The sequence below is a fragment of the Carettochelys insculpta genome, chromosome 9 (assembly GCF_033958435.1).
Source record: "Carettochelys insculpta isolate YL-2023 chromosome 9, ASM3395843v1, whole genome shotgun sequence".
Classification (NCBI taxonomy): Eukaryota; Metazoa; Chordata; order Testudines; family Carettochelyidae; genus Carettochelys; species Carettochelys insculpta.
In genome coordinates, this window is record NC_134145.1 from 44681638 (window position 1) to 44693866 (window position 12229).

The window sequence follows — 12229 nt, forward strand, 5'->3', positions numbered from 1 at the left end:
CGTGGTAAGCAAAAGTCCATTTTTCCAGGTGGAAGGAAGGAAAAATAGGGCATCAATAGAGATTGCCAAATTAATGGAAATCTCTTGCTTCTATAACTGAATCATTTTTTTAAAACTATAGCTGTAACTGAATTGTGAAAAATGTTATAAAAAGCAGTAGGTATGTGTCTCTTTTCAGCTGTCCCCGCTCTCTTGATTACATTTGATCCTTGAAAATAATACAGGCACAGTGCAAAGCCTGAAGAAAGAGTAGATGGTAAAGGTTTTGAAAAAACAAGATTTGGTGAGGAAGGATTTTTGGCTTCCCAGTTCATTATACAGCTTCTGTGCTCTGGCATCTCCCAGCAGTTTGTCTTCTCAACTGGCCCTCCACCCACTCTTTCCTGCATGGAGGGGTCCAAAGTTAGAAGAAAGATGATAGAAAAGTCTTGGGGGGGGAAAAAAGATTTTGGGCTTCTCTCTTCAGTACGCCTGGGATGAGGTGTGCCAAATTTCATTGCTCGGGGAAGGGGGGGTGTTGGTATTTGTGGGTTGAATGGCTAGTTGACATGGTCCCTGAAAGTCTTTTTTTGGATGGTGGGGTCTGTGGTCCACGGGACACTAGAACCATTCCCCCCAGGTGGCAGCCAGGCCCTGCCATTTGTGGCTGTTGGGGGAGATTGCTCCCCTCCCTCCCTGCTCTCCCAGTGACAGCTAGCTTCTGAGATCCTTGCTGGGGCAGAGGGTTTGAGGGGAGGGGTTTGGGGGGTGGCATTTGAGGTGCTGCCCCAGGGGGCACCCAGGCCCCTCAAGTTTTAGGCACCAGGGTGAGATTTCCCCTGAGTGGCTGCAAGCCCCTGAAAATCTTTCCCACCATTGGAGCCCTCACTGCACACTTGCCAGGACATGGTGCTGCCTGGCAGTATAGTCAGTACTGAATGGCAGGCATGTCCTTTTATTGGGTTATGGGCTAGCAACATGAAGTGGTTGGGTGTGGGAAAGACTCTGGCTGCCTGTGGAGGATGAGAGGCAGGGCTGCACAAATGTAAACCACTGGAGTTTCTTGGTCTTTTGTACAAGCATGACCTCTCCCCACCCCCCGGCCGCCCCCGACAGCCTACCTGACGTGGGGCAGCGACTGGCCCCAGGCAGTGCAGAAAAAGATACCAAGTGCTCAGCTAGGAAAGGTAGAGACAAAATCATGAACTCTCTGATGGGACTATTTGTAATGGGTGGATGTGCTCAGAGCACTGCCAGCAAAGACATGTTTGTACGAGAGGCTGATAAACATGACCCCACAGCCCCAGGCTTCCTGGTCCCCAGTTGAAATTCATGGTCTTCCTGTTAACTAATTCCTGCGCACTTGGAGAGCATCAGAGATTAAGTAGCCAGAGAGGAGCACTGTGGGGCATTGTGGATTACATACAGGATACCTTTGGAGATTAATAAGTTCCATTTAAAGACATGGTGCTTCCACACTAGCTATCATTCGAACTTCTAGATTTGAACTTGATGCAACACCCAGCTGGTTTTGGCAATGTTATGATATTGATATTAGTGCTCCCTAAATGGAATTAATGGTATTTATAGTGACATTGTAATATCGAGCTAACTGCCATAAATTTGAATTTCTCTCTTAGTGTAGATGTAGCTGGAGTTATTGAAAGTCTGGGTAAAGATAAAAATGTTATTTTTTTTAATTAAAAAAAAAAGGCTGATGCTTATGGTAGTGGTCTACTACAGGCCACCGAATGAAGAAGAGGATGTGGATGAGGCTTTATTTTCCAACTAACAAAATCATACAAAGCACAGGGCTTGGTGCTGATGTGGAAATTCAACTATCCGGATATCTTTTGGATAAGTAAAACATCAGGACGCAGATTATCCGGCAGGTTCTTGGAATGTGTTGGAGACAATATTTTATTTCAGAAGGTGGAGAAAGCTACTGGGGCAGGGGCATGGGAGGAGGCTGTCACAGATTTGATTTTAACAAAATGGAAGGAGCTGGTTAAGAATTTCAAAGTGCAAGGAAGCTCGGGTGAAAGCGATTTATGCAATATGGGGGGAGAACAACAAAATAAAGACAATGGATTTCCAGAAGGCAGACTTCAGCAAACTTAAGGAGTTGGTATGTAAGGTCCCAAGGGAAGCAGACTTAAAGGAAAAATAACTGAAGATAGTTGGGCAATTTTTCAAAGAGATATAATTCAGGGAGCAAGAGCAAACTATTCCACCTCATAGAAAAAAATAGGAAGTATGACAAGACATTATCCTGGCTAAACCAGGAGATCTTGAATGGTCAAAAAAAATCTAAAGAAGGCCTACAAAAGTGGAAGCTAGGTCAAATTACAAAGGAGGAACATAACACAAATGTAGGGACAAAATTAGAAAGGTGAAGGCACAAAACGAGCTTCAACTGTCCAGAGACATGAAGTGTAGCAAGAAAAATTTTCCAAATATGTTAGAAGCAAGAGGAAGAATAAGGACAGGGTAGGCCCATGACTCAGTGAAAAGAGAAAAACAGAAAATGTGGAAATGGCAGAGGTGCTTAATTACATCTTTGTTTTGGTTTTCACCAAGAAGGTTGGTGGTGACTGGATGCCTAGAACAGTGGGTGCTTGAGAACGTTAGGTAGGTTCAGAACTTAAAATAGGAAAAGTACAATCACTAGAGTCTGATGAAATGCGTCATAGAATACTTAAGAAGCTGATTGAGGTGATATCTGAGCTGTAAGCTATCGGATAAAATGTGCACAAATTGCAGAGGGCCCAGAGAATGATTAAAGATCTAGAATATATGGCCAATGAAGGAATGTTGAAAGAATTTATTTTTTTTTAAATTTGGAAAAGAGGAGACTAAGAGGGGGCATGATAACCGTTTTCAAGTACCTGAAAGGTTGTTAGAACAGTGAGGGAGAAAATAATTATTCTTAACTTCTGATGAGAGGACAAGAAGTAGTGGATTTAGGTTGCAGCAAGGGAGGTTTAGGCTGTACATTAGGAAAACTTGCTAACTGTAAGGGTGGTTAAGCATTGGAATAAGTTACCTATGAGACTGTGGAATCTCCATCATTGGAGATTTTTAAGAGCAGGTTAGCTATATCATCGGCGATGATATAGATGGTGCTAGGCCCTGCCATGAGTGCATGGGACTGGACTTAAATGACTTGTCGATGTGCATTCCAGTTCTAGTGTTCTATGATTTTGTCATCTTAATTGTTTAGTAAATAATGGGATAGTGCTAGGAGTAGTAATGTGGTAACTGGGCCTGCTGCTGGACTACCATTCTCCCGTTGGAGGTGCCATCATAATGAGGCAATTCAGAGTAGGCTAATTGGGTGCTAACATGCATATTCAGAACCTCACTAGCATCATGTCAGCCATGCGAACAGACTTTGAACTGCAGATTGACACTGAAGATGCGGGGCAGAGTTGAAATAAGAGCCCCACTTCAACATTCCCTTTCTCCCACAGAACTAGATCAGAGTAAGGGAATGTCAAGGTGGAGTGCTTGTTTCGAAGCTGTCACTATCTTCACTGTCAATCTGCATTTTGAAGTCTATTCGCATGACCGCCATTGTGCTAATGAGGCACTGAATATGCATGTTAGCACCTCATTAGCCTGCTTCAAATTGCCTCATTACCATGACACCTGCAACAGGAGAATGATAGTGTAGCAGCAGCTTGGGATGCAAAACAGGCATTACCCTTGTATTTTTGTCCCCCCTCTACCACACATAGTGTTTCTTGTTGTTCATATAGATAGAGGGGGATTGATGACAAAGTTTTCTTTTTACTTACTAGAATACTTGTTTTTCATTGTTTCCATTTAAAATTGAAAAAGTAGGTGAGAACTCAGTGGGTATTGCACATAGGAAATACATATAAATGAACAAGTCCTTAGGTGGAATGATAAATAAGGTCAACTGTGGTGTATCACATAGCAAACCAGTTGTTTTCTAAATTAGCAGCTTCTTAACAAACATTTTACGTAGATTGAAAACCTGGCAATACTTAACTGGAATCTGTCTACATGCTGTAAAATCAAATGAAATCAGATACAAAATGTAATACGTTAACTTCAGTGCTCTAGTTGATCAGTTAATTTAGTGAATGTGTCCTTGGGACATAGGGACACATCTTCATGTGGTGTGATGTAAAAGTGATCTCTACACGTCAATGATAAACAGTTTGCCATATATGCAGGCACTGTTAAGTGAGAAATTTAGCAGATTATTTAATCTCTTGCCTTTTAGGAATAGCAATGTAAAATAAAAACAATTCTTCAAGTGCTTGCTCATATCTATTCAAAGTAGTGGTGCACACGCTACGTGCATGGCTGCTGGAAAGTTCTGTCCTAGCTGATACCTGTCAGGTCAGCTGAGGGGGCCCCCTGAAGCGGCACTAGTGTGGCGAGTCCTATCCTCCTGGACTCCCAAGGGAGAAACCAGTAGTGGTTGGCCCTTTTGTTATACTGTGTACATTCCAGGCAGCATAGGGTCTCCCTGATGCAGGCTGAACCTTCTGCCCCATAATGCCTTTTCAGGAGCAAACCTGCTGTGAGGAGACCTGTTTCCACTCTGGCATGAGTTTGCTTGGAGTCTTGGGTTGTCTCTGTAGTACTGCTAGTCTGACTTGTGGCAATGGTTACACTCACCACCTTTTCCCATAGTAATATCTCCATGGCTGCTCACACTCGAGGGCTTCTGTGGCAGGCAGTTCCACATCCAGATTGTTCGCTTGTTCTGTCTACTGTGCCAAGAGTTGGCACCATGTCCTCTTTGGGAATTGGACCTTCTGGCACCATTCCAGTTTGGGTTTGTCCACCTGGCATGCCAGCTGTGGTAATGTAAAGTCTTGTCCCCATTCTTGGGAAAATGCAGGCGCTTCTTGGCACCACTCATGGGCTCCTCACTAGTTGTCATCTCAGCGCAGGTCTCTTTCTGCACATTGGTCCTCATCTCCGCACCAGTCCTGCTCTCTGCACTGATGTTTGAGGTTTTCCACTTGGTTCAGTTCTGGCTTAGTTTGCCGCATCGGTGCCTCCCTCGCTTCCAGTCCTCACATCTATCTTTAGGCCAAGCTGCTTTAACAGCACCTGCTGGTTCAGCACCCTGTGTCCCTCTCATTTGGGGTCACCTTCCTTCTTTGGGTCTTTCCAGATCCTCAGTCCCACCAGAGGCTTGCCTTCACAAGGGTGCAGAAGCTCCCAGGTGGCTGCCCCAGTGGCAGTTGTGGATGACATGGGCATATCACCAGATGCAGAGCACCAGGGCCAGCTTCAGTCCTCTTCTGCACCCCACACTCCAGAGGCTACTATCAGTCGGACTCTAAGCCTGTCTCAAATTCCCCGCCTGAAGTGGGTCCTTGTACCCCACCTCCCGAACACCTAGGAGATTCAGCAGAGGCAGCTAATCCATTGGACTTCTCTAGTTCCCTACTGGACAAAGTGGTGGTGGGTATCTTGGTGTCAGGTCCTCCTCCTGATACACTTTTGGGATCTATAGGATCTCCGCAGAGTGGCAATTAGTTTCAACCTTTCCATCTTAGAAGTCACTGAGCTGGAGAACCCTATGGTCACAGGTATCAGAGGGTAGCTGTGTTGTTTTATATCCACAAAAACAATGAGAAGTCCTGTGGCACCTTATAGACTAACAGATTTATTGGAGATTAAATTTTGTGGGCAAAGACCCACTTTGTCAGATACATGGAGTGGAAATTCCAGAGGCAAGTATAAATATACATGAAAAGAAGTGAGTTACTGATCAAGAGGAAGGCCAGAGTTAACGAGGTCATTTCAGTTGGAAGATGTGGCCCACTCCCAACAGCTGACGTGAGGGTGTGAAAAGCAAGAGTGCAGAAACTGCTTTTTCATTTGGCCAGCCATTCCCGGTCTTTGAATCCTAAATTGCAAATGAACTGTAACTGCAGTTTTTCTTTCAAGTTTGCTTTTGAAGTTGTTGTGGAGGGCTACTTTTAAATCTGCTACTGAGTGTCCAGGGAGAGTAAAGTGTTCTCCTACAGGTTTTTGTATGTTACCTTTCTTGATATCTGATTTGTCCATTTATTGTTTTACATAGAGACTGTACAGTTTTGGCCAATGTATATGGCAGAGGGGTATTGCGGGCACATGATGGCATATATTAAATTCGTAGGTGTGTAGGTGACCCTTTTGTCAATGTTCTGGTCCTGGAAGACCCTTTGCATGTGGTGCTTCCTGTTAACAAAACTATTTTGGCCTCTGCCAAGACAGTTGGGCACATCCCTGTGTCTATCCCACCAACTGCCAAAGGGCTGGACCACACATATTTTGTTTTGTCTGGGGGTGTAAGTACCTGTACCCCATGCTCCCTGCTGGTAAAGACCGTTAATGAAAAGGGGAGACAGGACCAGCAAGCTTCAGCCCCCAAATATAAGCATGCTTAGATTGTGTGTGTTTGTTTGTTTGTTTGGTAGGAAGATCTACTCCGTGGGGTGAGGGGCATGGAGCGGAGAGGGGAAGGGAGGGAGGTATCTAACCCATTGGTGATTCTGAGGCTCTGTAATTATAATTCGTGGGCCTCCTTCCTCAAATTTAAGGACTTGCTGCCCCAGGACTCACAGGAAGAATTTGCCACCTTCATCTAGGATGATAAAGCGGGGTCACGTGTGCCTTCAAGCCTTCCTGAATACAGGGGAAACCTCTGCCAGGTTCTTGCCTTGGGCATTGCCATGTGGTGTATCGTTTGGCTTCAATCTTCTGACCTTCCTGGAAATCCACGACTCCTGTTTGATTTGGGCTGTTTGTGGAGTAGACGAACTCTTGCCCTTCAAGCTGCAGCCCTCCCTTTTGAGGGGCCATCCTGACTACTCGCTATGGAGACCCCATTACTCCTGGTGAAAGCCCTCCTGCCCTCAATCTGGGGCACACCACGGCCAGTCCAAGCCCTCCTCAGGGCCCAAACAGTCATTCTGAAGGACCACCCAAGGTCAAATTATCAGAATAACCAGATCCTCCCCTACCCTTCCTTGACAGACTCTTCCAGTTTCTCCCAGCTTGGTTGGCCACCACATCAGAGGCATTCCTGGTCCCGGAGACCTCGGGATGGCTTTATGCCTTTCCCCCATTTCCTGCTTACAAAGTGCTCCAGAAAGCTTTGCACGGACTGGTTGAAAATTATATTGATAGTCCTAGCTTGGCCTGTTACCATTGGTATCTCACGCTGATGGAGCTCTTGGTGCTTCTTTTTGTCCCACTTTCCCTGCTTCCAGACCTCATCATGCAGGATCATGGCACCCAGATCTTTGCTCTGTTCACCTCATGGGTGGCTTCATGGTTAAACGCTGTTGATCAGAACAGGTGTGTCATGTCCGCCTCAGCAGCTGGAAGCTGTCCACAAGACGGACATACCTGGCTAAATGGAAAGCCTTCTCCTGTTGGTGTCTTCAGCAGGGCCCAGCACCTCTGTCGACCTCCACCCCCAGGTGCTGGAGTTCCTTCCTTCTTTTTCTGAAATAGTAGAGCCTGGCCTTCTCCTTGCTCAGGGTCCACCTGGTGGCCATGTTGGCTTTCCATCCTTGGGATGGTGCTTTTTCTGTGTTGGCAAACCCCTTAGTTGGGTGCTTTTTCAAGAGTGTGGATCATCTTCGTTGGTCCACCTGTCATCTCGTTCCACCTTGGGACCTTAACCTGATCCTCAGGGTGCTCATGGGTTCCCCCTCTTTGAGCCTTTGCCATATGGTCACTCCTTTACCTTTCCTTGAAAGTGGTCTTTTTCAGGGCCGTCACCTTTCCCAGAAAGGTGTCTGAGCTTCATGCCTTCATGTCTAAGCACACGTACATGGCTTCCATAAGGACAAGGTTCAACATTGCTCTCATCCAGCTTTCCTCGCAAAAGTTGTTTACAGCTGTCGTACTGGGCAGGGCATGTTCCTTCCCTTTTTCTATCCTAAATCTCATAGTTCCCTGTGGGAACGGAGATTGCACTCTAGATGTGAGGTGGGTGCTTGCCTTTTATATTGGCAAGACCAAGCCCTTCCTCTCAGCTCTTCGTGGCGATCATGGAACCTTTGGGAGGGTAACCAGTTTCCCTGCAGCACATTTTCTGCTCTTCCATATGTGCCATGAATTCCCTAAGGTTGACCCGCCATAGGGTAACAGTGCACTCTATGTGAACACGAGCAGGCTTTTTCAGTTGCCATCCTGCCTTGTGTTCCTTTCCAGGACATCTGCCATGGTGCAACTTGGTCCTCAGTATACACTTATGTCGCACTATGCTATTGTGCAGCAGTCCAGCAGGATGCAGCCTTTGGATTTGCTGTTCTTGAGTTAGCCATGTGCTGACTCTGACCTCTCCTCCTGGGTAAGGGTTGTGAATCACCTACTTTGGATAGATATGAGCAAGCACTTGAAGAAAAAACAGATACTCCCCTTTGTAACTGTTGTTCTTCAGTATGTGTTGTTCATATCTATTTGATATCCACCATCCTTTATTGTAGTAGCTGGCAAAGAGGAACTGAGGGATGTTTGGGCTGATGGGGTCATATATACTGGGGACTGCACCAGCTCCACTTCAGAGGGCTCCACAGCCAATCCAACAGGTAGCACCCAGGGTAGAACTTTCCAGCAGCCGTGCACATGTATTTTGCATAGATATGAGCAATACGTCCTGAAGGAGGAGGGTTGGAATGGTGAGTAACCATTTTTTAATCTGTTCCTAAAAATAATAAAAAAATGCAGATTTTTGTTGCAGGAGGGTCGTGTTGAAGCTTGGAAGGGATATATTCTAAATAACATAAATTCCCTGGGATTTTGCCTAAGTTAGGGTAGAGTCCTCAGACTTCCTGCCTTTTTTAAATAGTGTATTTTTATGTATTGAAAACTTGCTTACTATAGGATCCAAGTTTTAGTATAAACGCTTAGTTATGTTTTTGTTTTGCGAAATGTAGAATTGAAAGCAGAAATTGAGAAGCTGAAAGCAGCTCGGAAAAATACTCTTAATACAGATCCTGAGAAATATAAACAGTATCTTCAAGAAATAACATCTCTAAGGATAAAACTACACCAACAGGAGAGGGATATGGCAGAGATGCAAAGGTGGGGCAGTCATTAATGTCTTTTGAATAGTAAGTAGTACTCTTGTAAATTTAGAGATTGTACTGCAATAACTACTTATTTTATATCTTAATGTGTCAAGGTCCTGGAAAGAAAAACTTGAAAAAGCAGAACAGAGGAAGTTTGAAGAAACAAAGGAGCTACAGGTAATCTTTATTCAGAAGAAAAATCGTAGTATAGAAAATGTTTAACACCAATGAACCCTGAATACATAGAATTGGGATTGTCCTAAGAATCTTCTTTCCTGGTCTACGTTCCTGTTTTGCAACAAGTAGTTAATATTGTTCCTAGTCTGCAGTTTAGGAATTTAAAATAAAATACCTACAGCACAGTAGGCAGACTTTAATGATGTATATTTGATAAATACACAAATATCTAATTTTTTTTCTGAACCCATTCCCTAGAAAGCGGGAATTACGTTCAAGATGGATAACCGTTTGCCAAACCTTGTCAATCTTAATGAAGATCCCCAGCTCTCTGAGATGCTGCTGTATATGATAAAAGAAGGACAAACTACAGTTGGAAAATATAAACCAAATTCTCATCATGATATCCAGCTCTCTGGAGTGCTTATTGCTGATGATCACTGGTATGTGGTCCTGTACAATAAAAGGTCCTTCATTAGGCTATGATGATGAGCAACCACTTCTCTCTCTCTTTACTGAGCAAGTGTCTCTTCTAGGTTTGTCTTGAGTGTAGAGTTGTCCTGGGCTATTTTATCACAGGTGGGGCCTTCCCACTTGAAAGAGCTATCTGTGCCGGACCCATGTGATTGTATTCACAGTGGTGCTGTATTAGCTAATATATGGAGATGGATTTCTTGTGGGATATCTTACGCATCTCATTGCTGCATTAAATTGGGCTGCTGCATGAAATAATGTATAGAGTGATCAGTCTCATCTTGCATGGTGCTGTTGTTTGACCAGGATGACATGATAGGGCCTCTCTTCGGGGATTTAGTGACAGCTACTCTGTCTGGTGAAGAAGTTTCTGCTTTCCCCTAGAAATTAAGTTAATCACTGGAAGCGTATGTCTGAATGTTATCTAGTGCAGCAAAACTGTTTAGTGTTGACATAGCTAAGAGGTTTGCTTCAACTAGAAAAGGGTGAGAAACATGGTCATATGATGCTGCACATAATATCTCCCACTGTATGGAAAGATGAATTTCCCAATCCAGATATACCCTGTTTACTATCCTTTTTGTTTATATAAATGAGAATTCAAGCAATCAAAAAGAGTTGTTCTTTAGGTCCCAAATACAGCAAAGCTTCTAAATATGCCCTTAGTTTTAAACGTGCATGTAGTCCCTAAGAGTTAGAGACTGCTCATGTACTGAAGGAGAGGGTCTTCAGTGTTCTGTATTCAGTGTTCTGTTTCAGTGTTCTAGAACACTCCCTCCTTTTTTGGGATGAGCAGGGAAATCCATCTCTCTTAGTTGCATTCATGTTCTTTGTTCAAGGCAGACAATGTCAATTGTCATATTGCGTCACGTTAAATCTTTATAAACTCATATGCAAAACAAACAGAAATTTCATGTTAGGAAATAGGAATTTCAAAATTTAAATACAGTAACAAGTCAAATGAAAGATACTATATCAATGCTATCCAGATTAAAATCTGCCAAATTTTTAAAATCAGAGTGAAATACATGCTGTCACGTCAGTTTCAGAATTCTGTTTACTGGTGTGCTAGGTGTTCATATAATATCCATCTAGTTTCTCTTTGAAAAGGCTTGTGTTATATTTTCTCTGTATGCGTCAGATAAACTGTTCCTCAGAGAATCTGAACAATGAAGGATTGTGGATGAGTGGCTGCCTCATGGTGACCCCTGGTGGCCGTGGGCAGCCCTACATGCAACTGCTCACCTCAATTTTCCTTTTTGGATCTTCAAATCAACTCCACACAGTGTTTTTCCTCTCATAGGATCATAGAATCATAAGGTTAGAAGAGTCTATAAAGGTCATCTAGCGTAATCATCAACTGAGATGCTAGATGTGTTGAGGCTAAACTGTCCTAGACAAATGGCTAGCTAGGCTCCTTTAGACAGCCTCCAGTGAAGGAATTTACCTGGGCAGTTTGTTCTATTGTTATATTTTTCTTACAGGTAAAAAGTTTGTCCTGAGATAATCTGAATCATTTTGATCATCTTTATTGTTCACTTCTAGGTCCTTTTTTCAGTTGGTAACCAAAACTGGACACAGTAAGCCAGTTGAGGCCTTGAGGCCTAATTACCACCATTCGCATCAGTGCTATCCCCTTCTATGACTTGCATACTGTGTCTCCATTAATGTAATCCATTAAATTAATCCAATTAATTCATTAAAATTGCATTTGCATTCTTTTTGCAACAGCATCACACTGAGTCATGTCAAGGTTGTCCTCTACCCCTACTTCCAGATCCTTCTCAGCAGTGTGGCTGCCAATCTAGTTTGCTCCCATTCTGTATTTTGTGCATCTGGTTTTTCTTCCATAAATGCATAAATGTCTTACACTGGTATTTATTTAATTTCATTTTGTTGTCTATACCACACTTCTCCACTTCATCAAGATTCCTTTGAGTCGCAACTCTGTCCTTCAAATTGTTGGGAACATTCCTTAGCTTTGTCATCTGTATATTTCATCCGTATGTTCTCTGTTCCTAAATATAAGTTGTTAATAAAGATGTGAAACACTGGATCTGGAGTAGATCCCTCTAGAGCCTCACACGAGACTGTCATTTACTCTGCCATCATGCCAGTAATAGTTAATCTTTTTAGTTCTTAATCAGTTGTCCATTTAAAGGTAGTTCCACCAAGCTTGCATTTCTCCAGTTTAATTATTGGACTGTCTTATGAGACTGTGTCAAAAGCCTTGCTGACATCCAGGTAATTTAAGTTCACTGAATTCCCTCTATCTTGCAAACCAGTCACCATGTCTTAGAAGGAAATCAAGCTGGTTTAGCGTGATTAGGTCTTAGTAAATTCATGCTGGCTGTTAGTGGTTACCCCTTCATCCTCCAGGTATTTGCAAACTGAATGTTTTACACATTGCTGTAGTCAACCAGAAGTTGACTGACTGGTCTGTAGCTACCCAGCTCCTCCTTTTTCCTCTTTTTAAAGATGGGCACTTCATTAACCTGTCTCCAGTCTTTTGGGAACTCTCCCATCATCCATGAATT

The 12229-nt window shown here is 43.5% G+C and overlaps 1 protein-coding gene across 1 annotated transcript in view; it reads left to right on the forward strand.

Annotated features, from left to right (window-relative positions):
• The window catches only part of KIF14 (kinesin family member 14), a 109935-nt gene that overhangs the window by 21651 nt on the left and 76055 nt on the right, over window positions 1-12229 (forward strand). Inside the window, exons 11-13 of the mRNA XM_075002959.1 lie at window positions 8907-9054; window positions 9155-9218; window positions 9477-9661. Of these exons, the coding sequence (XP_074859060.1) occupies window positions 8907-9054; window positions 9155-9218; window positions 9477-9661 (397 nt within the window). The remainder of the gene's footprint in view (window positions 1-8906; window positions 9055-9154; window positions 9219-9476; window positions 9662-12229) is intronic.